Below are 24051 nucleotides of genomic sequence, written 5' to 3'. Positions count from 1 at the left end.
GGTCCAAATCAAACAATGACGTTTTCTAAATGCAGTGGATTCATTTAACAGTGTGTTCTTTTGTCAAGCATAAAAAATTATTTTCTCAATTTTTTTTTTTCAAAATATTTTTTCTCCCGTTTTATTTTGCTTTACATCTGACAAAAACATTACATTACAAAACAAAACACAAAGAAGCACATTTATTTCACATTTGCGATCACTTGGCAGGGCAAATTACATATTGCTGTACATATTTGTGTCAGGTTGCCCTACAAATGTAACAGAAGATAAACTTTACAAACATTTCGGAAGGAATATAATATTTCTGATATATTACAGTTTGAATCAACAATAAAAATTGCACTTTTGACTTTTATGCTTACACTTTCTCCAAGCAGCTAAAAGATTTTTGTTTCTCCTACTAGCTTTTTTTTTTTTAGTCATAGATGTCACAGTTGCATTTTACACATCATCAGTTGCCTAATAGTTGAACACAAGGAAGCTGTCAGAAATATAATTTAACAAAATACATCAACACAGACTAACCCACGTTATGGGCTGAGGAACATGAACGTGTGTTAAAACGACAAATTATAAATCCAGGGAGTCGAAACTGTACTTTTTAGCCACATCACATAAACACGACTTGCAATGAAACGAAGGTTAAGTCCAGTTTGTGCTGGTGTCAAGTCATCACTCTTAGTTTTGCCGTTCTTTGTATTTTCCGACCATAGAAGTATGCTCCATCAGTGTCTGGAGAGAAGGAGCAGCAGGGTCCTTTGAAAATAGCTAAAAGTGTCCTCAGAGGCTCTCTAAATGTCAGTCTCTTTAAGGCCGTAACACTCTGCCAAATCGTAGAACTGAAAACTGCTCTGCTCACAGGAATTGTAAATCCCCATAGAGACTGTTTCCACTGTATCGGTCTCGCCCAGGGCAGGTGGGGTGCCTTTTCCTGTTCCTCCTTTGATTTTATTGGACAGATCGTTCACTTTTTCTTTGAACTGGAAGGAGGACTTTTGCAAGGGTGAGAACAGGCTCAATTTCTTTAACCCCAGGGAGCAATGTTTCCTCTTGTGTATCAACGACCTTCCACAAGATTCATGCATTGGATAGCCAGCAGCGTAGTCCCTCATCTGATCCCTTGTCATTCCCTTCACAGCTGTTCTCCACCTCTGGTCATAGAAGCGGCGCAGGACCCTCCTCTTTTGGTGACACTGGCATCTGAGGAGCCGAGTGAACGCCCGCTGGAACTCTTTGCTGGAGCAGGGGTAGATCACTGGGTTGATGCAGCTGTTGAAGTATCCCAGCCAAAAGATAAACTTACACACAGATTCCGATGGTTTCAGTGCTGGGAAAAAAGAACCTGAAAAACAGATGGGAGACAAAAAGAAATATGAATTTTGTAGCAAAATCTTTGCACAGTAAGAGAATTCTTACTTTTTTATTTTCCTGAGGTAGCGTCTTTTGAAAGCTTTCCCACCCACAAAGTGTTTTTTTTTTTACATTTTCCACAAATGTCAATATATTTCTTGGGAGTTTGGTAAAAGACCAACAGAAAGTAGCAGATGGTTGTTAACTGGAGGGGAAAATCTCATTTACACTTATAATCTTATAATCTAGCATTTCATTAAACTGATACACAGATTCCACGCTTCTACTTAGCCGCTCCACAGTATTTACACCCTTTTTTGAGGAAGCATAGAAGCTACAGTTTAAGCCTGAATATAATAATTATGGGGTGTTTGGCCCTGTAGCAGCATACAATGAGCACAAGATTAGTTTTGTGAGTTTTTGGTGTTTGAATTAAACCAAAAGGACCAAACGAACAGGAAATACATAAAAACTTGAATGTCCATGATACTACCATGATACTACTGTTTATTAATCTAAACAGTAGTATCTCCTTTTTTTAAAATTACATGTTAAATTTATGTTAGAGTGAATTTTTTTTTTCCTGTGTACCTTTTTTATAAAACTTTCTTGTCTTACATCTCAGGTATATGCTATAACTTATAAAGGAGCTTATTATTTTGTACAAAAAAAATACTTTTATGAAATGTACTCAAATTAAAATACATGTGGAAATTCAATGAGGTAGCCAGACATGAAACTTGGCACTAAATCCTGGGGATATAATGTGCACAGTAGGCATGATATGAATATTTTTTTTAAAGCTCAAAATAAAGTAATCAACCGATCAAAAATCTTAGTTCACTTGCGGGTTTTTTAGCCGTTTCATTGGAGCCAGGCTGAAGTGAAAGAAAGATCCTAAGTTTTCCTACATAACTTTGGAAGCATGGGCATGCCTAGCTATCCTGCCCTTGCAAGCCTCCTGACCCACATGCAGAAATCACTCAGATACTCAGGATGCAAGTAGCTTATTAACAGTGTGGGAAAGTGCATATGCAGTGGATGATCCAAGTTTCTTTTTAGGGCAGCGTCCATGGTGGACAGAAAAGATGTTAGATGGAACATGGAGTGGGTTATACTGCCGGCTGAATAACAACTTTTGGTTGCGCAAAACCTCTGAGGAAAGAGAGGTTTTTCTAGGAAAGCTGTACGTGAGCATCGGAAAGTGGGCAGACAGGGAACCCAGAAAAGGAGAGAAGCTGTGAAAGACGGTCAACAGCATTAATATTTGATCTCTAGAATCAATTGGAATGCATGTGTGATGGAATTGAAATGATTTTTTTTTTTGTAAAGTGCCTTGAGATGACATTTGTTGTGAACTGGTGCTGTGTTCTGTGAAAGCTTCAGAGACTGGTGAGAGCTGTGGCTCTCAACGCCAGCCCTCAGCCTCCCCATGTCCTACATGTTTTAGATACGTCAGTTCAAATGACTTCATGGCTGTGTCCTTGAGGACCAGCGTTGGGAACCACTGTGTTAGAGAATGTCAGTGAACAAGCAATATGAAGTCCAGTAAACACAGCTGAAAGCTCAGGGAGAAAGTTATGGAGAAATTGCAACCAAGTTACGAACATCCCAAGTTTGAACATTTCATTTTCAAAGTACAGCATTTTAAGATGCTGTACTTTGTGGTGCAGCATCTTAAAATGTTAGGAGCATGGCACAAATGTAAACTTGCCACAACATGGCCAGCCATTGAAACTTATTTTTGGAAGCGGGGTGAAAAGATACCCACTGTTGGAAAAAAATGTAGGGGATGCAACAAACTAGGAAGAAAAGTTAACACTGCATGTCACAGTAAACACACAATCCCCACAATGAAACAAGGCAATAGCCACATTATGCTGAGGGATTATTTCTTTTGAGTGGGACAGTGAATATGTTCCAATTTGATGGAACAATGCATGGGTAAAAATACAAGTTCATTATTTTAGTAATTTACTAACATATAACATATTGTGTTACATTGCCTAGTTAAAATACAGGCCTGCATCCAAGTCCAAAATCTACAGATGTTTATCCATGCAATTTATCTGAAGTGGAACTCCTTTTCCATAGGATTTGATGGAAAAGTCTAGTAAAATCTGCAAAAATTCTATAGTTACAAAGATACAAGGCAATGACTCTGAATTCAAATGCACACCACACTTTTCAGACTTTTATTTGTAATTATTTTGTATCATTTTTCTTTCACTGCGGAAAAATGTATCACTTTACATCAATGAAATAGAAGGCACTGTGATAGTACTGTAACACTTTCTTGACCATTTGTGTAATTCTTTATAAGTGACTGTGTACTGTTTTGGGTCACCATACTTCCAGAGGGTCATGAGGTTGTAGTTTGAGGTTCCCTGTAGTCCACAGATAAAAGGTTTGGTACTTGTTATGCTTACTTGCCATTAAACTAAAACATTAAAAAAAAAAGCTTTCTTACAAATGGGGTGTTGATGTTTGTAGCATTCTGTACACTCCACTTTTTCCTCTTTTTTTTAAAGGGGAAAGAGTGCAGTTTCTTTCTGAAAACGAAAATGCCGCAAATAATTTGTCCTGTACAAGGAAGTATTTAACATTTTAAACTCAGCTCCACGCTGAACACAACATAAAACAAAACGGTGTTGTTTCTTTCTTGGATCTGGTTTTGCTGTAAAATACTGTATTTTCTTGAATGTTTTGTTTCTGATTGCTTACTGTTCCCCCACCTAACCTGACAACCCTCCATTCTAGGCTTCATATGTCACACAGAACTGAACAGTGACACAGAGGCTGCTTGGCAGCATACTAATGTCAAGCCGAGAAGTTCAATTGTCTTACGTGGAAATGGCTTCTATGTAATTTTCATAGTGACGGTCTCATGCTGTTCTGATATCATCTACCGACAACACACTGTGAACCAACAAATGCACAGAGGATGAATGTGTCATCTACTGAACCATAAAATACAGCCTGCAAGAGGAGGGTTTTTTTTACGGGACTGTTATTTATATCTCACTTTCAACTTTGACAAGCAATATTCGCCAAGTCAGATCTGCTCACTTAATATAAACAGAGATATTGAGGGATGTTTTTCACACAGATTTTTCTTAATAAAATGACGTCACCTTCAAGGCAGACGGCACATGATTCACCACTCTGACGCAAAGCCAAGCACCATGACAACAGGTTGATCTCTTCTTTTTTTTTTCTTCCCCCCCCACTTTGCTTGTTTACTGCCTATCAACTTGTTTGCATGTTTTTATGTCTGCAAGGCGACTGCCCTTGTTGAATCCTATCTTACTTTGGTGTTTCAGTACGTACACAGATTTACCTTTTGAGGCAAACTGTGAATGCAAGCAAGACCTGAGCACTTTTGATTAAAAACAGAATCACACCCAGGAGTCTGGAGACCTGTCAAGATTCTCAGGAAAGTTTTTGTGATGACTCTTTTTATGTGAGGAGAGATAATCCTTAACAGCTCTCTGGTGCAACACTTTGGGAGTTATCTCTTTCAATTTTAAAATTTTGAGGCACTTTTTTTTTTTTTTCATTTAACCCTTCAAATCTTGGTCTCAAGTGGTCACCAGGTACTTTGATTGAATTCAGTGAATACATGCCACTATCTTTACCTTACTAACTACAAATATGTTGTAAAAGAAGAATGCTCCTGAGCTACAGAGCGGTTTATATTACCACACTGCCACAAATCAGAATATTTTTTTAAATACTTCTAAGGACTGAATACTTGCAAATGTAAAGTTTCTACATATAAACGCATCTGGAAAAAATTAAGAAAACCCCTTAAAATGATCCATTTCTCTGATTTTACTTTTTATATGTAAATGTTTGAGTAAAATGAACATCTTTTGTTTTATGAACTAGTGACAAGATGTCTCTGAAATTCCAAGCGAAAATCTTGTGTTTATTTGCAGAAATGAGAAATGGTCGAAATCGTGAGAAAGATGCAGCACCTTCAGACCTCAAATAATGCAAAGAAAACAAGTTCATATTCATTTAGAAACAACAACACTAATGCTTTAACTCAGGAAGAGTTCAAAGATAAATATTTAATGGAATAACCAGGAGGTTTTCAATGGGGTACAGTGCAGTGGGCTCTTCATTTTTCTAAAGCTGTAAATATTGTTAGTTATTTAGATCAGTTTTAGCTTAGAGACATGGAAGCTTCATGTATCAATGCATTTCAGGGGGTTTGTTGTTACAAAGGACCAAGACATGTCAGAAAAGCCATGGTTCTGTGGGGAGATGTAGCCTTAATAATAAAAGTAAATTGAAAAAAAAAACAACATAATGCCACTTAATCTACAGATCTGAGTTCAACATTGAGGCTACACATAGACCAAAGACTCAAATTTATTATAGATATTTCATCTGACTGGTCTAATGATGTTCCAGGCTGAAACTTCTCACAAGGATCACAAAAAAATGCCAGAAATCATAAAACAAAAGTTAGATTTCACTCAACATGAACTAATTTCTTTACAATTTTGATACTGCATCTGTATCAATGTGTGGGAAAAAGAGTGTATTTTTGCTTATTTTATAGGTAACAGTTGAGAGAAAAATGGTGTATTTACATATTTGTGTAGTGGAAGGATGGAAACAATATTCCACATATTTCAGTCTAGAATGTTCTTAAAAGTTATGCAGGCTGTGGACTGACAGCCAAACAGTCTCCTAATACCAACACAGACAATGTCCAGGCGTCTGTGGTGATATTGGGAGAGTGTAAAATGTCAATTGAATTATATTTGTCAATCTTAATAACTCTCTTACAGCAGCGGCGTCTCAGTGATCAGGTTGCTCCTAACAGATGGCACAGCACTGGTAGTACATTTCAGCGGCAGATGAGAAATTGTATTTAATTTGTTTATGTTTCTTTAAGGTGATTAATGTTATTGCACTGAAATAAAACGATGAGTGATTTATTCTTGGGCCCACTTCCACTGTTTCTGTTATCAAACAGTCCAAGTTTAGACATTTAATTTAATAAAAAAGTTCTTATCTGTCACATCTGCACACAGAAAGTCAGCATGCTGATAGAAATGTGTAGACTAGAGCACTGTGAAGAGACTTCACCTCAAGCACAGAGGCAAGGTGACATGTCTACTTAGTGCCACTATTCAACGTCAGTACTTTGCTGCCCTCTGGTAGTAGAGTTACACCAAATAAAGCCGAAGTTCACTAAAAGTGCATTAGGTACCAAAATATGCTGCGTTTGTTCTATAAATTGATTAACAATTTCTACTTAATTATCTACTTAAAAACACAGATGATGGTTTTTCTTATATATATATATAAAGGGTTCAGGTTATCGTACTGTGGGATTTGCGGGGTTCCTTGTAAAGTAAGGAAAAAAAGTATTTTTTTACAGATTTGTTTATCTGTTTGCTATAGAGTATACATAAAAAAAAGTACTTTCATCACTTGTCTGAGAAGACATAAACACAGCCAGAGAGGCACAGAATAAATAGCATGATGGGTAAGAGGTGGGGGGGCTTCACCCACCTCTTAATATATATATATATATATATATATATATATATATATATATATATATATATATATATATATATATATATATATATGACTAAACTATGGAGTTTAGTCTATATATAAACTATGGAGTCCTCTAGGGGACATGGAGGATGTTTTTTTTTCTTTTAAGTTACCTCACAAAAGTTTTGTGAGGGACCATAACAGGTTTTGCGTTCTCTCGCAATAATGTATTAATCAGTTCATCTGGCATAATTGAATACTGTAAGCCTTTCTTACGGTGTACTTTCTGCTACTATATAAGGTTTTCTTAAGATTTTTCCATGTATCTTAATATCTCGTTGTGAAATATCTGAAGTTTTAAGTGTTTTTCTTTGGGATAGAAACCAATGATAAAAACAGAAACGTTCCATAAGTAGGAAAGAAAGAAAGAATACATTCAATCTATTTGGACTATTTCTGAGTTGTTATCACCGGGTAATAAGTCGTCTGACAGTTTTGATTGCGTCCTTTTTGGGTTGGTAGTCTGAATGGTTTAAAGGGTCGTTTTCATGTGCAGTTCCATCTCAACCTTACACAAACAGACATAAACATGCAGTGAATAAATCAACATTTAATCAATTTTTTGCAACAAAGAGTTAAGAATAAACATTTTCACTGAGGTGCTTTATACGTGTATATATTGGAAATTTTAAATTGGCATTTGTGACTGTGTGCAAAATAGACCAGCAAATATTGCAGTAAGCATATTGTGAGGTAACGCAAAGGTTTTGCAAGGGAACACAAAAAAAAAAAAAATCCCCATCTCCTAGAGGGCTCCGTACTAAACAAAGGGAGGCAGCATTAAATGTTTTTTTTTTCATAGTGAGCTCTGGAGCAACCTGCAGAAACCTCTGGCTTCTTTAAATCAAACTCAGAACAAGATGAATCCAAGCTGCGGTTTTCACTCAAAGGCTAAAGATTGATTTACCTTTGTTCTTGACTTGTTTTAACTTTTTAGCAATTTTAAATTTAGTTTGAAATATTTCTTTTAATATGTTATGCTTAGTTTTTATTTTCATTCATGTATTTCTTGTTTTCAATCATTTTTCTCCTCTGGCCATTCCCCTTCCTGTGAGACAGTGGAAATTACAGTGTGTGTGTGTGTGTGTGTGTGCGTGTGTGTGTGTGTGTGTGAATAAACTCGCCTTGCCTTGTATACTGTAAGCAAATTGTCTGTCATAAGTGAGCCCATAGTAAAGCTCATGTTATTGAACATCTTGTTTTGTGCAAGATAGGAATCCTGTAAATAAGATTATAAACAATTCAAGGAAGGAGGTGGCATTTTGTTTTGGTGGCGTGCTTTTTTTTTTTTTTTTTAGAAGTGTTTAGAAGACATAATGAAGCACAACCGCTGTACAGGCATTTACTGTACATATACAGTAACTGCTTTTAGAGGTTACAGTCCCACAGGTACTCGAGTCTGAAAAGCATTATATTTTACAAAGCAAACTGCTTTACAACCTCTGGGATTTGCATCATGTGACGTCATCCTGAGGCTGTGCAAAAATCCTATTTGATGACAATATTTTTTTTATATTAAATCACAAAAATAGTCAAGATTTTTGGTGAATTATTCCAGTTTAATTTGTCAGGATGCACAGTCTTTTAAATGATAGCTTTTTGTAAAGACAAACACGATTTTAAAAAATATATCTTCCTCTGCATTTTTTTTTTGGTAACTCTTTGTCTAAAACATTTACATTTTAAAGGTAAGCGTTATCAGAGCTAACCTGTGTGATTTAAAGATGAGACAGACTGTTACGTCCTCATTTGCATCATCGCAGACAGACGACCCTGTTGGCCCAGAGTGCTAAAATTACACCTCTGTCTCTCTGTGAAAGGTTACTCGTTAACGATTATCTCCTCGATCGACCAAAATCAGTGTGTCTGACTGAGTATGTGTAAGCAAGATCCTCCACAATCATCAATCAGTCATTTAGCAGTCGGCCCACAGAGAGGGATAAGATGATACGTCATTAATCCCTGTGGGGATGTTATGTTTTGAAATAAATCCTGAGAGGAAGTCGGCGTACCATCCTGCACTGAATGACGTCTGTGGCAAAAGATCTGCTGAACAGATGGTTTTAACCAAGATTGATTTTTTTTAAATGTATTTACCGTTATTTCACCAAGAAAATCCGATTGATATTTAAAATGTGTTTTGCAAGAGAATCCTAGCAAAGACTGGCAGCAGCTCGAAGAGTTTATTTCATTTCAGCTCGAAGGGTTTTATGCTTTACAAACTAATTGCAAAATAATATTCTAGTCACTCCTGTTTCTGATTAATAAAACCTATTAGAAGCTATCAAGGCTCATAAGGAATCAGTTATTTCAACAACAGAGATTATATTAAACTTATTAGTTTTTTTATCACAAATCTAGTGTTTGAGAACTTAAATGTGCTTCATAAGACAAATGGATTAATCATTGAAGTCCTGTTATTAAAGACTAGAGTGTTTGGTTGATGTGGGAATTGTAATAAGGCTCATTTACGTGTTTACACATCTATAATCACAAGAAATAATTATCTCTATAACACTTTGCATAGATATACACTTGCCATTTTCTCTTCTATTGAATAAATGATGTAATCAGTGGCAGCAGCTTCTGTTTTTGCATAATTTCCTGTCTTTGCTGAACAGCTCTAAAGTAAGAATAGAGTGAGATATCAAGGCTTGATGGGATGCTTGGGATTTGTTCAAACTAGCTTTTACAATCAATCAAACATATTGATCAAACTTCAGTTTGATTCCCCTCAGTGGCATGTTTTCAGCCTTTTGCAGTGATAGGAAACGGATTGTTACTCTGCCGGTGTGCCATCGCACTTCCCAAATGTCATCCTTGTAGCATTGAAGAGAGACATTTCAAACTGCTTGTCTTCAAAGGTTTCTACAAAGTTTTCATTAGAAAATTATAGGAAAATCAAAGAAAACATTTTACTCTCACAGAAAATGTTGATAGTTGCACCAGTTGTACACACACACATCCTTATACTTCTTTACAAACGGAGGACTTTCCTTTGACTTCCATAGTGTCTGTATTTATGCCAAACCCAAGCACTTTCCTCTCTCCACTTTTCACAAATGACCTCCCTTTGTTGCTGCGTGTTGTGAAAGTGGTCCTCTGTGTTGCATATACAAGTACACACGCGCACGCACGTGCACCCCTGCAGACACATGAACACACACACAAAATATGAAGGGAAACCATCAGTAAGCAGGGTCTTAGTTCAAGGAAAATTTGATCATTTATGCTGCATGTGTCTTCTGCCTCTGCAGTGGTCAAAAGCATTTGTAAAATCAGCATTAGGAAATTGATTTTTACCAATTAAAACTGAAAAAAATAACAAAAAATCAATAGAGCAATGAATAGTTGCTTTTCGCCCCCCCAATCTGTTTATTATTATTATTATTATTATTATTATTATTATGAAGACAACACCAGATTTCCCTTCAGAAAATGCTAACAGTGTTTCCAATTTAAAAAAAACGCCAAAGTCCAGACAAATCTGAGCAAAAAATTCAAATAAAGATGATGAAAAAAGATCAAGTATATAAAGCTCAAACTGGAAGGGACTGTACCTGGGATGAACAGTGGCCTCCAAATTGAATTCTGCCTACAGCCTCATGCAAACTTCAAGTAGTTTCAATAAAATTCAGTCAGAAAGCCACTGTATTTATTACATATTATCAAACTTTTGTTTTTTTGTTGTTTTTTTTATTAAAAAGTGAAAGTATTTGTAAAATCAAACAATTTTCCATACACAACTTGTTCCCCTCCCCGTGCTAAGGTGCAACAAGGCAAAATCTATATTCATGTTTTACCAAACTTTTAAGAAGACTGTTTAAGAACCCCATTTTAAAAACAGAACGTGGCATTTAATATGAGGAGTTTTCCATGACTTTTCTGGCTTCGAATATATGAAACTAATCCCCTATAAATATTATTAACATGGCTGTTGCAGCCCTTTGGCCTTAGAAGCATTTAGCTTCATTACTGAAGAAGGCCAGTCTATTGGCTTCTCTTTCCAGCAAGTTATATTAGTCGTCTCATAAGTTCTACAGACTCAGAAAATTATGGGCATGAATTATGATGTATTGGTAAGTAGGCTGCTTGTTTGACCACTTTTAAATTTCTTGGAGTCTCAACAGTTCAGTTCTGTTCTTGTTTTAGGACAGATAAACAGACAGGGAATCTGATTATTTTTGTTGTTCATATCAAACCACTTTTAAGTGACTCTTTCCATCCAATTGGTTACCTCCACTGTGAAACTATATATCCCCAATATTTTTAAAAACTGGTTTTATGTAAAAAAAAAAAATAAAAAAATCTTAAAGAAGAAGCAATGAATTTAGCGTTCAAATGATGCAAGAGTCATGTATTTGCTGCTCCATTTATAATTGCGATAAATGCTTGATACTAATGAAAATAATGAAATTATCTTTTGTGGCCGACTTCAGGGTTTTTAGTGCTCCCCCAAAATAAACTTTCTGGAGGCATTCCAGCAGATACCTGTTTTGCTTGCTTTTATTTTACCAGAGACCTTACCTTACAAGTGTCTGTGGTTAATTTAGAGTTACTTGCTGATTAATTACGGTGCTGCACTTTCAGCTAAATCAGTGGTAGAAAATGCTTAATCACTCTAAATGTGGCAAATACAACAATTATCAACAGTGAACATAGTTCATAAGAAAAATATTTGATCTCGTCGGCAAATAGCATTCATCTTTACAGTGCTTTGCAAAAGTATTCAAACCATTTTTCAGATTTAGTCACATTTAAATTATGAACTTCAGTGTATTGTAGTGAGATTTTGTGTGACAGACCAACACACACACAAAAAAACCTAATGATTGTGAAATGGAAAGAAAATTATACATGGTTTAAAGATGTTTTAAAAACTTAAAATCTGAAAAGTGTCAGTTTCCAGGTCCCTTTAATATGATGCTCCTAAATAAAACTATGCACAAACAAATTTCTTCAGAAGCTATCAAATCAGCAAAATTAGTCAGTCTTTGTGTAATTTAACCTTAAAGATTAGCTGTTCCGAGAAGGACTGAGTGAACAAAGAATCACAAACACCAAGAAACATAACTGACATGTTAGGGAGAAAGTTGTCGAAAAGTTTCAAGCAAAATTGGGTTATAAAAGATCATTTCAAGATTTTTCAGAGGACTGTTTAATATCATCTAAAAATGCAAAGAGTACAACACAGCTGCAACTCTAACAAGACATGCAAGCTGCGCAAGGACAGCATTAGTGATGGAAGAATACTGCACATACTGCACATTGTCTTGGACATGCCATTACCAAGGTGTGGCATAGTGGTGGCAGCGTCATGCTATGGGACAGGCAAAGTAGTCAGTGTTGATGGAAAAATGCAGGAAGCTAAGTAAATAATAATGCTGGTAGAAAACTCGTTAGAGGCAGCAAAATGTTTCAGACTGGGGTAGAGGTTCACCTTCAAGCAGAAAAATGTTCTTATTTTCCTGGCTGAAGGAAAATAAGGACAAATTATAAAAAATTAAAACAAGACTTTTTCTTTTTTTTTGTTCAGACTATTTTCATCTAATCTAATCAAACTGACCATATGGCTTTTTTCAAGGAGTAGTGGGGGGAAAAAGTCCTGTCTAGAGGAGAAAAGTCACGCACTACACAGTTTACAGATTTTTTTGGAAGGCTGGGGGGGCAAATGGAAACAAACATGTCTGCCTACCTTACACAGTCCTAAAAACGCACTGCAGTTTGTCGTTGAGATTGACATAGAAAATGTTTAAGCAGCTCTGCAAAGAATTACGAGTCTGGAGTAACACAACGCACGTACAACTTTGGAAGGCTTCAATAATCGAAGAGCTGCTGGATAAAAAAAAAAAAAATGCGTTTAAGAAGCAATAACAAATCTTCAACATACCTAACGGCAGAAAGAAGAAGAAAGGCAGCCAGCAGAGGATGAACATTCCCACCACGATGGCCAGAGTTTTGGCAGCCTTTTTCTCCCGGGAGAACTTCATGAGCCGCACAGACAGGGAACTTCTGAACGGATGAGTCTTACTGTTCTTGGAGCTGGCAGAGCGCGCGTCCTCCAGCACGCTGCGGCAGTGGATCCGCAGCACAACTTCTGCGGACTTGTTTCTCTCCCTTTTGACTCCCGCTTCCAGACTCTTGGTGGTCCTGCGGGCCACTATGTACACCTGGAAATACATGATCAGGATGACCATGAGCGGGAGGTAAAAGGAGAAGAGGGAGGAGAAGAGCGCGTAGCCCGGCTCCTCTGTGATCCCGCACACGGTCTCGTGCTCGGGCGGAGGTTCCTTCCATCCCAGGAGGGGACCCACGGAGATCACCGTGGAGGACACCCACACAAGCACTAAAATAGCAACTGCCCTCCTCTCGGTCATAATGCTCGGGTATTTCAGGCAGTATTTCACTCCGATGTACCGGTCTACGGAGATGATGCAGAGGCTTAGGATGGAGGCGGTGCAGCAGAGCACATCCACAGCTGCCCAGATGTTGCAGAACACCCGGCCGAACACCCAGCATCCCAGCACCTCTAGGGATGCGGAGAAGGGCAGCACGATGATGCTCAGCAGCAGGTCTGCCATGGCCAAGTTGACGATGAAGAAGTTTGTGATGTTCTGCAGGTGTTTGTTGCACACTACGGACAGGATGACCAAAATATTCCCGACGATGGCCACCAGAATGAAAACGGCGAGGAAGATCCCGGTGCCGACGACCTGCGGGTCCATGGTGAAGTTTCCGCATTTTGTGATGTTGTCGTCGGGAAAGATGCGCTCCAGAGCGGACACGTTGAACGTTTCAAAATACAGCCCATGGTTGCTTTTATTCCTCAAGTTAGAGTCAGTCATTTTTCGCCATAAAGAGAAGTTTAGTGTAAGTTTTCTCATGAAAACATCATTGTCACTCCATGCTGTATTTGACCTAAGAGAACCATACACACAGACCCAACACTTCCCCCTCCCACCCACCCAAAAAATAAAAATAAAAAAAATAATGCTTGTTCAGAAAACAAACAAAAAAATCAAATCACATTTTCAGAAAATGATATTGGAGTTCTTCTGTGGTGTATTCAAGAAAAGAAGAAACTGAGTGTGCACTTAGGTCCATTTCAGCTTTCTTCATCCTAGCGCTGGTTTCCACACTGGTGGCATCCTCCTAACTGAGTGAGAGCTGGTACAGCGCGTCTGAACCTGCGGCTCCACCCACACCACGACGCCCCGTACAGTCTTCACAAGAGAGCGCAGATTTATACACGTTCACCGAGATCTGCGCTTTGTAAGTGATATATAGACTATCTCCGAATGTCTTTATGCACTGCAAAAAAGGAATTCTGGAGAGTAGTAAATTTTAGCTGTTAAAATAATTTGAACTTTAACCAACCATTTAGCCCATTTGTCATTGGTGTTTGGTAGTTGCTGGACAACAAATAGGATTTTTAGGGGGCTAATAAATCTTAGCTAAACATTTCGATTCTGCATTCCCAGAACAAGACAACATGGATAAGCAGCATTCAGTTTTTATGCTCCACAAATCTGGAACAAATTTACACTACTAGTTTATTGAAATTAAGCCTAAAAACCCACCTGTTTAGATTTGTCTTTGATTAGACATCCCTGGAGCACTGATTAATTCTAGTCACCATAACAATATTTAATGGTGATTACTCTTTATGATGGTATTTGATCAAATGTAATGGTTGCTGCTTTTTTGTCGTTCCAAACTTAATTAGGTACTGCACTATGGTGTTATCACGTAGAACACTTTTAACTGGCTTGTTGCTGAAATGTGCTCCAAGCTTCGGTGATTCAGATTGGTTACTGCAGCCCTCATTTTAAACACCAGATGGCGCTGCATTCATCAATTGGTAGCAGAAGAAAAAACTAAGCACTTTCCTCTTCCAACTGTAACTAGACTTGGACCCTCTGACTGTTTCCTTTAGCAACAGCTTTTTCTATTAATATTAACTTTCTGCGTAAACTCAACAATGCGTAGGCCTGTAAAAACTCAGTCCTGCTGCTTTTTCGGTTTGGCAAGTTTTGTAAGGTGTGCATGGAAAAAATTACAGTGCACAACCATCCAAAATGCATGGCCAAACTTCTTTTCCAACATGGTCTGCGCTGGCTTCTCTTGCAAACACAATAACAGCAACCATGAATTACCCATGAGGCAGTCTTCACCAGTGACAGATACATCTTTGCCCTGTCGGAAAAAAGGGTTAAGATGCTACTTTGCTGGCATACATTTGTCATAATGTGTTTGGTTGAGGCAAAGCTAAGTTGCAGACATCTGCTTTAAAAAAGCCTTTTAGAAAGTTTCATTAGAAGAAAACTTACAGGTCTTTGTAAGTTGCACATTGTTAACAGAACATGGAATATGGTGCGTGAAAAAGCATGGAAGTGGACGAATACAGTGAAGAACAACGAAAACTCTGTAGCTTAAATACTGAGATATGGGTGGAAATTGACAAAGAGCCAAATGAACTAGTTAGGGGAAAGTCGGAAAAGCCTTGGCAGAGAGAAAGCAGAAAAACTGAAGGAGGGAGACTGTGAACCCAGGAGATTAACTTTGACTCCAAGAATCTCGAAAACAACAGGAAAAGTTCCTGACAACCACAAATATGCAAGAAACAGAGTGCAGGAATTAATTAACCAAGCAAAAATAATAGTATGACCTAGTATGGCAACATCTTGAATAAAAGAAGAGAAAAAAACAGATTATGACGAGGCCTACAGAATATAAGCCACAAAAACAAAAAACAAAATCAGTTAAGTTCATTTTAGCTGTTAGTTAGTATTCAGAAATATGTATTAAACTTATCCAGATAAAATGCACACACAGTGTTAGATGAACCAACTGAATTGGTTAAATCATGATAGCTTTTTTTAGCGTAGGGTGAGCTAGAGTTCACCTTAAACTGCAGCGCAGCGCTCATAGGATAGCTGGGACCACAGCTATCCTATGAAAGCACAATGCTACTCAAAGTCTTTTAAGTAACTAATAAATATTAAAACAGTAAATATATTCTTCTGACAGTTTATTGCTGAATTGGCTCTTTAGTCACCTACCTGCAGATATAACCCTGCTATTTCTGCACATAACAAGCAGTTCTCCAAATAATCAATCCGTTGCTCACTTAGGGAAATGTATTACTGAGAGTAATAAAGACTGTTGTGTCATTTTTGGAAGTCACAGCCTTTAATAATCCTAAGTATGTTAAGAGTAAGAAGGATGAAACCTTTTCTTTCTAATTATTTCTCATTAAAAACATAAGTCAAAAGCTTGTCATGCACTGAGTTAGGTGAAGGTTGATGTGTCTGTCAGGTCATGTGCTGGGGCTTTTTAATGTTTTTTAATTTTAAAAAACATTAAAATTAAAAAATTGTAATGTTTTTTGTTTTACATTTTAGAGAATATGAACACTACGCACATCCGTCTTTAACAGACGGAAGTGCGGACGGATGGACGGATGGATGGACGGCCACAAGGGAGCTTTTGATCTATCTCGGTAATTGCCGTTATGCTGATGGACTGAAAGCTCCTGTGCCATGTAACAATATTCTACCTAAGTTAAAAGCTTACAATATTCTCTGACAATAGCAGTTTTGAAATAAATACACCTTTAATTCATGAATAAAAACCGTCTTCGACAAACAACCTTGCTCTGTCAGACTTTTAAGGTAATTTTTAAGATCTTTCTCAGAAAATGTCTTGTCGTCCACAAATTTCTCAAGCAAAAATTAACCCCCCATCTGAGGTCATTTCATTGCCAATTCTCAGGTTCATCCAAACCACCACCTAGTGTTAATGAAGGTCTATCAAATTATATCTGCATCATCCAATTTGTGAGGATTCTGTCCTCCAGTGGGGGTTTTAAATTGTCATGTTGCCTTTATGAAAGAATCTAGCTTTAATTTTTACATCAGTATTTTTGTTTTAGGCCAGTAGCTTTTCGCTTTCAAATCATTAAGAGTCATTCCGGTGGTCTGACTGAATTTTTGAAAACAGTTCAGATTGTTTCCAGCTCAACTTCTATTTATAAGATCAAATTTTGCAGCTATGTGGAAAACTCTGCTTGAGTTTATTCATTTCCGTTACGAGGAAATGACTCAAGAAAATCTTTCCAATCTTCTTCCTGCTGCTGTGTTTTTAAATTCATCACTAAAGACAAATAAAAACATAGCCTTAGTGAGCTTTTGGAAGGGTTTGCTCAGAGGGTGGTCATGAGCGGTCATTTGGTCTTCCAGCTTTTAGCCACAATCCATTTGAGCACCAACCCCAAATGTCTAATAGCGGAACATTTAGGAGAGCTCGCTTGCGTAAGGGCAGCACACTTTTGGTACATGTGCAAGTTTTGAATTGTGTAAACAGGTTAAGTCCAGTAATTTCTTTTAGATGATGGAAATATAATCTGGATGATAATAAGGATGTAGTTGTGTCGCAGTAATTTACCTTAACACCTTAACTTTGATGAATGAAATTTGAGAATAGCTTGACTACATTCTTGAGACAACAGGAAACATTTTTGCCCAAGTGACTGCAGAAAAAACACGATGAGTGCTTCCTGACCTTTAAGATAAAACCTTCAAATAGGCTTTTACTTTATTTTTTTTCTTACATCTGAAAAAGTAGATTTATATAAGAATCTTTATCTGTGGTTCAAAGGTCAGATTTCTGTCAGTGACAGCAGCCTGGTGTCATAAAGGCCTTACATTGTTGACCGGTAGGCCGATATAGGATTACATTTTTAGAGATAACCTTGTGCAACTGATAAGGAAGGTGAAGATTTGCTTGACCATAGGTTAAAGAAATGGAGTGTGATCCATTCTGAAATAGGAGCACGACTAGAAGTTAGATGCCTAACTTTTATATCTATTAGTCTAAGGTGAAATTTTCAACAGATTAAAGCCGAAGAAAGCAACCGATACAGACCAACTATCAGTGGCTGTGCTCACCCAAGGTGGCATTCATGCAACAACCACCACTGCCTGTTGTCTTCAATTGGAAATATGATTGGTTTTATCACTTTACTATGTATTATAACTTTGGAATAGCTATCAAAGGTAATTAAGGAATACTTTATATCCAGGTTGAAAAATTCTGTTTGTTAAAAACAGCTTTAATTGCATTCATTTTGTGTCAGATTGTTTCACATTCTAAGAACCAAAGACTATTTGATATTTTTGTTTATGACACAAACACAACGTGTCAAATGCACAGTGAAGCTTACTTTGGTTAGAGTCTACCGTCAACTTGCTTTATTGATTGGTTGGTATTATAAGATCCTTGCTAATCTAAGACTTACTGAAAGTCTGAGTCGTTAATTGCGATGCGTGTAATCCATCATGTCGACGCGCATAAATTCCAAGCTATGCTGCGGCGCTGAGGCAAAGCGTCTATCTGCCTCTCAGCCAGATTGAATGTTTTAATGCATTCCTGGGATAATAAACATCCTCATATGCTATGTTTACTTTCTCACTGTAAGAAGCATAGCATGCTCTGTAGTTTCTTTTGTTTTCATGCACGTATTCTTCATCTTGTTATTTGTCAGAGTAATTGGCGGATATAAAAAGAATTTTAAAGCAAAAAAATTGATTCAATTTGTTTCCTTGTCATTTTAAATATTTCTAAATTACATTTTTAAAGTCAAGTGAAAAACAGTAGGAGGGGTTCTGCTGTCCTTTCAAGTTTGAAGTTCCATTAGTTATGGTACTTACCCATTTATTTGCACTTGCGCACTCCCAAAAAATCTGCCATTTTCTTTGTCAAACCCTCAATAAAGCAATGTGCTCTGCCGTTTGACTGCATTCCCCCTAATCACCCCTCGCCAGAATGTTGATATCGAGACGGCCACAAGTCAAGTCATCTATTTATGTCATTTAATGCGTGACGTGTCAGAAGGTTAAATGTTGGAGGGGGTCACCTATTCACAACTTTCTACTGCGATGTTTTACACAGTGCAGAGCAAATAAAGCAAATTAGCATCTCTGAATGTCATTGGGGAAAAAAATTACAGTGACTGAAATCCATTTTGTATTAAGCAGTCGTTCTTTCTTTGTAACTTTGAACTTGATGTAAGATGAAGTGCATCTCACTCTCTGCGGTTAGAAGTGTTGAATTTTACCTTTTAACGTCCTCAGAAACCCAGATTGTCCACACCAAAGTCACTCATTTCTCTGAATCATTATTTTGAGCTGGAAGAAAAAAAGAACAATTTATTCCATCAGCATTTGCTGGCATCATAATAATAACCTTATGATGTAAGAATGCAACCCAGTGTGTCTCGAGCTCTGTGTAGTACTTGTTTTCATCAGACTCCCCAACCTTGTTTGTTGAGGGGCACCTATTTTCGCTTATTAAAATATACAGTTTTATGGAAACATAAAATGACTTCATAAAATCTGAAATAGATACAGGGTTGATATAGTGGTTTATATGTTTTTATGACCCTGACAAATTTAGATTTTTGAAGGCGGTGTAATATAACGCCTGGTGAAGTGGCAGCTGTGCAATGTAAATTATGTTATGATTGCCAGTCTGGATTGGTGTGTTATCACAAATTCTGTTGATCTGCAAGTCATAGAAGCCTTGGCACCAGACCTGACTCTATCTAGCAGAGTGCAGTTCACAGACTCCTATGCTCTCCCGGTGCAGTGGACACAAGGAAACATAAGTCCAGATATACATGAAATGCTCTAAGAAGTCAAAATGAACAGCACTGTGCTGAAAGGTTTTTTTCATTGAGTTTCAAAGTGAATTAAAACTTTGTGGCTATTTATATATGGCTGCTGGAGAAACAAAAACGTAGAAAAATCTGATTATTGTATACAGTTAAGTCCAAAACTACTTTTAACCGTAGAAGATTTAGATGTAAAGTACCAACATGTTTAGTCTGACAGGAAATAGTATTAAGATTATGGAATAACCCAGCCAGAGTTCTGCTTTGAGCATCATAGAGAAGTCTCTGTGAGTGAACTTAAAGATTGCAGAGTTTGCAAGGAGAACTTCCAACCTCAAAGACTTATCTGAAAGAATTAATTGTATTTTTTGTCTGGATTGTCTTCTGATACCCACAGTTGGTCACAGCCACTCACACTAAGCCTGGGGATTGCTGGGGCTTTCCTCCTGTCCAACACAAGTCAGTCCCTCAATATAATCAACTGGATTCCCTATAAGAAACGTTTTACAAATTGGTATAATAAAATGAACTCAAACCATAATTTTTTATAATTAGGACTGGAAATCAATTTATGTAATTGCCGGGAATTTTCTATGTTTTATTGACCTGCTTGAATTGATATTTCCGTATATATAATGTAATCAGTTTGTCTTGTACAGACATTTTCTTGTGAGTCACTGTTAAAATGCTTACTACAACTGGAAATTTGTATATATATTTTGAGACACAATGCAATGATTATACTTGCAGTACATTTCAGTCATGTTTCTGCGAAACGTGCTGGTGTACCTAGTGGACTCTCGAGGTCATAGCAACCTTCACACGTTCAAGTTGTTTATAAATTCACTGGCTAAAACAGGTTCTTAAGTCATGGTCTTTTCTGTGTCTCTTGTGTTTTCAAAACTCACAGCTAGACATGCCTCCTTTTTTCCTACCAAATCTCCTTGACTTTATTTTACTTTTCTATAAAAACTTTGATGAAATGCTTTCATTCACTGGTAAAATTGGAGTTTTACTCAAACATAAAAACCCACATGTTTGGACTTTCAAGTACACATCAGATGGAATGGGTAAACTAAAAAGTAATGTCGTGAAAAAATAGTGAAAAATGTGAAAAATTAGTTAACAATAATAATCAGGAGAGCTAACAAAGTATTTCAAGCTGTACTAATTGGAATCATCTCAGCCAACGTAGCACCTTGTAGTGTGGGTTTACAAAAAAAATTGGGAATAAATAGAGGAATCATTTCACATAAATATTTATATTCTATAACACCATTCAACCCCCAGTCTGGGTCAGCTCACATTCATGTGTGTGTTTTCATTCCTGCATGTTTGTTTACATCGCATAGAGAGAGACACACTGACGGTCAAATGCTTCATGCACATGCAAGATGAGCACGTGTGACTGTCCAGTAATGCTCTCTCTAGAGTGTAAACTTTTACCATGAAAGTTTTTCCACCCTTTCCTATTCAAAGCACTAAGTATGCCATGGTCCACTGTATTTTATATGTATTATACTTTTATATATCTTTTTCAGACGCCCATCTGAATATCATATGCATTGATATGTGCAGCTTCTTTAAATGTGCTAACTGTACGACTGCACAGAGAGAATAGAGTAGATTAATGAGAGACATCCCAAAGAAATATAGCATCTCTTCTAAATCCCTAAGGTTACATCTTGAGGCAACCTATTGTCCTCTGACAGAGGATATATAGACCTACATTAAATCAGTACCTGCTTGTTGTCTGCTTCTTGTAAAGTGTTGGCCAGAGAAAACAATTGAATGCTTACCTTGGCTTGTTTCAAGCTATTTTTCTTGCAGTAGATGGAAACAAGCAAAGTTCTGGCTCAATGTAAGAAGGGGTCATTAATGGGACAAAACTCCCTTATCTGTATCTGGTTTGCAAAGATCATTTGCTTACATGTAAGAATGCTGCTCAAGTACAACGATAGGAAGTTGCAGATAACTGATGCAAAGCAAGATGGATAGTAGAATGAATCTGGATTATATAAACTGCCTATGCTGCAATCTTACACATTTCAGAAACTTAACTGAGGCATGATGAAAAAATGAACAAAAGATAATTATCCACCAGATTAACAACAAGAGCCATCGACAGTTAAGGCAACTCCCCAGAGTCTCTGATGTGGGACTCATTCGAGGAAAATTCTGTTAGCTTTGATGGGGTGATACAAAATCCTCCAGAGCTAATTGAAAATCTCTTATAAAGGTTAATTTGGGTGTCATGTTTACAGCATCATACCCCTGCAGCAATTTACCACATCCTTGCATTTCAACGTTCGCAGACGGACTGCAAAAATCTAAACAGATTGTCAAAGTTTCTGCAGTTTTCTATCCTGCAGTTCTGCATAAATGTTGTTGAAGGCAAATGCCATAGTCTGGGGTGAAAGTCTGAACCACATGCAAAAAAAATCCTCAGGCGACAGGAGTAAACATCCAGCAGGTTTATTGTGAGACGTAGGAAATGAATTGTGAGGATAACTTGGTCCAGGCTTCTCTGTGTTCTGGGGATGGAGTAACTGAGGGAGCAATGCAGAGATTAAAGCAGAGGTACGGGTGAATGTGATAAGAATTTGTGGGTATGAATAATCTTGGTGGTTGCAGATGGAGATGAAATGTCAGGAAAGAATGAGCAGGTTCTAGGTTGCTGGTCTGAGTGGCTGGTGCAGTAGGTGGAGCGTTGGAACATCCGGGGAACTAAAGATTGCGGGTTGGTGATTGTGGAGGACGGTCGAGTAAATATTGTTCGTCAGAGCTTTAGGGGGCGATCACAAAGACCTGGATCCAGATCAAATCTCAGAGTGCAACCTTAGAAGGAGGCACATTAGTGCCGGGGTTCAAATCAAACGGAAAAAGCACAAAAGATGCAGAGGGCTAAAGGTAACTTGGAGGTTCAACACTCAAACGCAAAATGACCTTTAATCCTCCTCTGATGATCTACAGGTGTTCTGGAGCACCCTGCTCATCGTCCAGAGGAAACCTGTAACTGCACAGACATGTGAGTTACATTTCTGTAGCTACATTTCTGTAGCTCACATGTCTTTTTTATATATAGAAAGACACAAACAACCCAATTCCCTGAGAGAAAAAATATATTTTCATTTAATATGTCCCCCAAAGTGCCACAAATTGAGTAACTGTAGAATAGGAAGTCTATCAAGTTCAACAAACACCAGAGCTGTCTTGTTAATTAAGAGATTCAAACTCACTAAAGCTTCCTGGTGATGACTAATGAGAAAGGGGGAGAATATGGAAAGAAACAGGAAATGCCAAATTTCTCTAACAAGTTAACATTTGGAAATGCTGAACTACTAGGGTCACTAATAGTGATTATTCCAATGTTAGAGACACATTATATAGATTAACCATGCACAGAGAATGTTGTTAAGTCTGCATTTCTGTTTTTTCTGTATTATGATTTTCAAACTCATAGCAAATGAACAAATGACATTTAACATTATAATATTACATCCAACCAATAAAAAAAATACAACAAAATGGTTAACTCTCAACTTCTTTCCAGTTCTGACTTTTTTTTTTGTTTTTGAAGAATGAGTGTTTATTTTAATTGTTGAGTAAGATGTATTTTTTGTATCCAGAAGTTGCCATGCCAAAAAAATTAGCATAGATTACATTTATTATTATGCTATAGCTCAACTGCGAACATGATTAGATTGTAGCCTTAGCATATGGTCAGTGTTATTAATCATTTAAAGCCTCTGATGACAGAAAATGTTTTCTGATTAAGCGCATTGTCAGATTAAAGAAGCCTTGTGCAAAATAAACATACTTTGCATTGTGCTCACATTTCTGTGCTAAAATGTTTTATTGGTCTGACATGATACTCTATTCTTACAGTCATGTTTGCGTAAGCTATAAGGGGAGAATCATCACAATTAACAAAAATAATGGCTTGAAAACATCAGTCTTTGTGTAATCGATCTATGAAATGTGTGTCCCTTTGTGAATTGAGTTACTGAAATTAATTAACTTTTTAATGACATTCAAAATTTGTCATTTTGTGGGGAGTTGAAACAGGGCCAAAATTCAGTCACTTGAAAAAGGCATGTAGAAGGTTAATAAAAAAAAAAGAAAAAGAAAAAAGAAAACGTACAGGTCTTGAAACAAGCTTAAGACAACATTAAACCGGGTAATGTTACTTCCAGTCAGATGTTGATCACGTTTAATGACTACTTTACATATATTAGAGATAAATTATTTTGGATTTATTGTGTGAACATAATGATTGCTTTCCATCCTCATTTTTGTTATCGTGGCCTTTCTATGACACCATGTAAATCTCACTTCACTTTAATCCACCGACTAAGTTTTCCTGAGACATCTGCTTTGTGCACTCTGAGCGTCTTCCAGAAAACACAGAGGGCCTGCAGCGCCTTTCTCACGGTACA

The 24051-nt window shown here is 37.2% G+C and overlaps 1 protein-coding gene across 1 annotated transcript; it reads right to left on the bottom strand.

Moving 5' to 3' along the window:
- Nucleotides 1-167: 167 nt before the first annotated feature.
- On the bottom strand, nt 168-13894 carry adra1d (adrenoceptor alpha 1D). The gene is made up of 2 exons (XM_008413673.3): nt 12830-13894; nt 168-1345 (listed from the first exon to the last, which is right to left on the bottom strand). The coding sequence occupies exons 1-2, from the start codon at nt 13821-13823 to the stop codon at nt 795-797; spliced, it is 1545 nt and encodes a 514-aa protein (XP_008411895.1). The 5' UTR covers nt 13824-13894; the 3' UTR covers nt 168-794.
- Between the last annotated feature and the right edge of the window lie 10157 nt (nt 13895-24051).

This window comes from Poecilia reticulata, chromosome 1 (genome assembly GCF_904066995.2).
Source record: "Poecilia reticulata chromosome 1, P_reticulata-male-v2, whole genome shotgun sequence".
In the NCBI taxonomy this organism is placed as follows: Eukaryota; Metazoa; Chordata; class Actinopteri; order Cyprinodontiformes; family Poeciliidae; genus Poecilia; species Poecilia reticulata.
The sequence above is the reverse complement of the archived record's forward strand: the minus strand, read 5'-3'. Positions and strand labels throughout refer to the sequence as shown.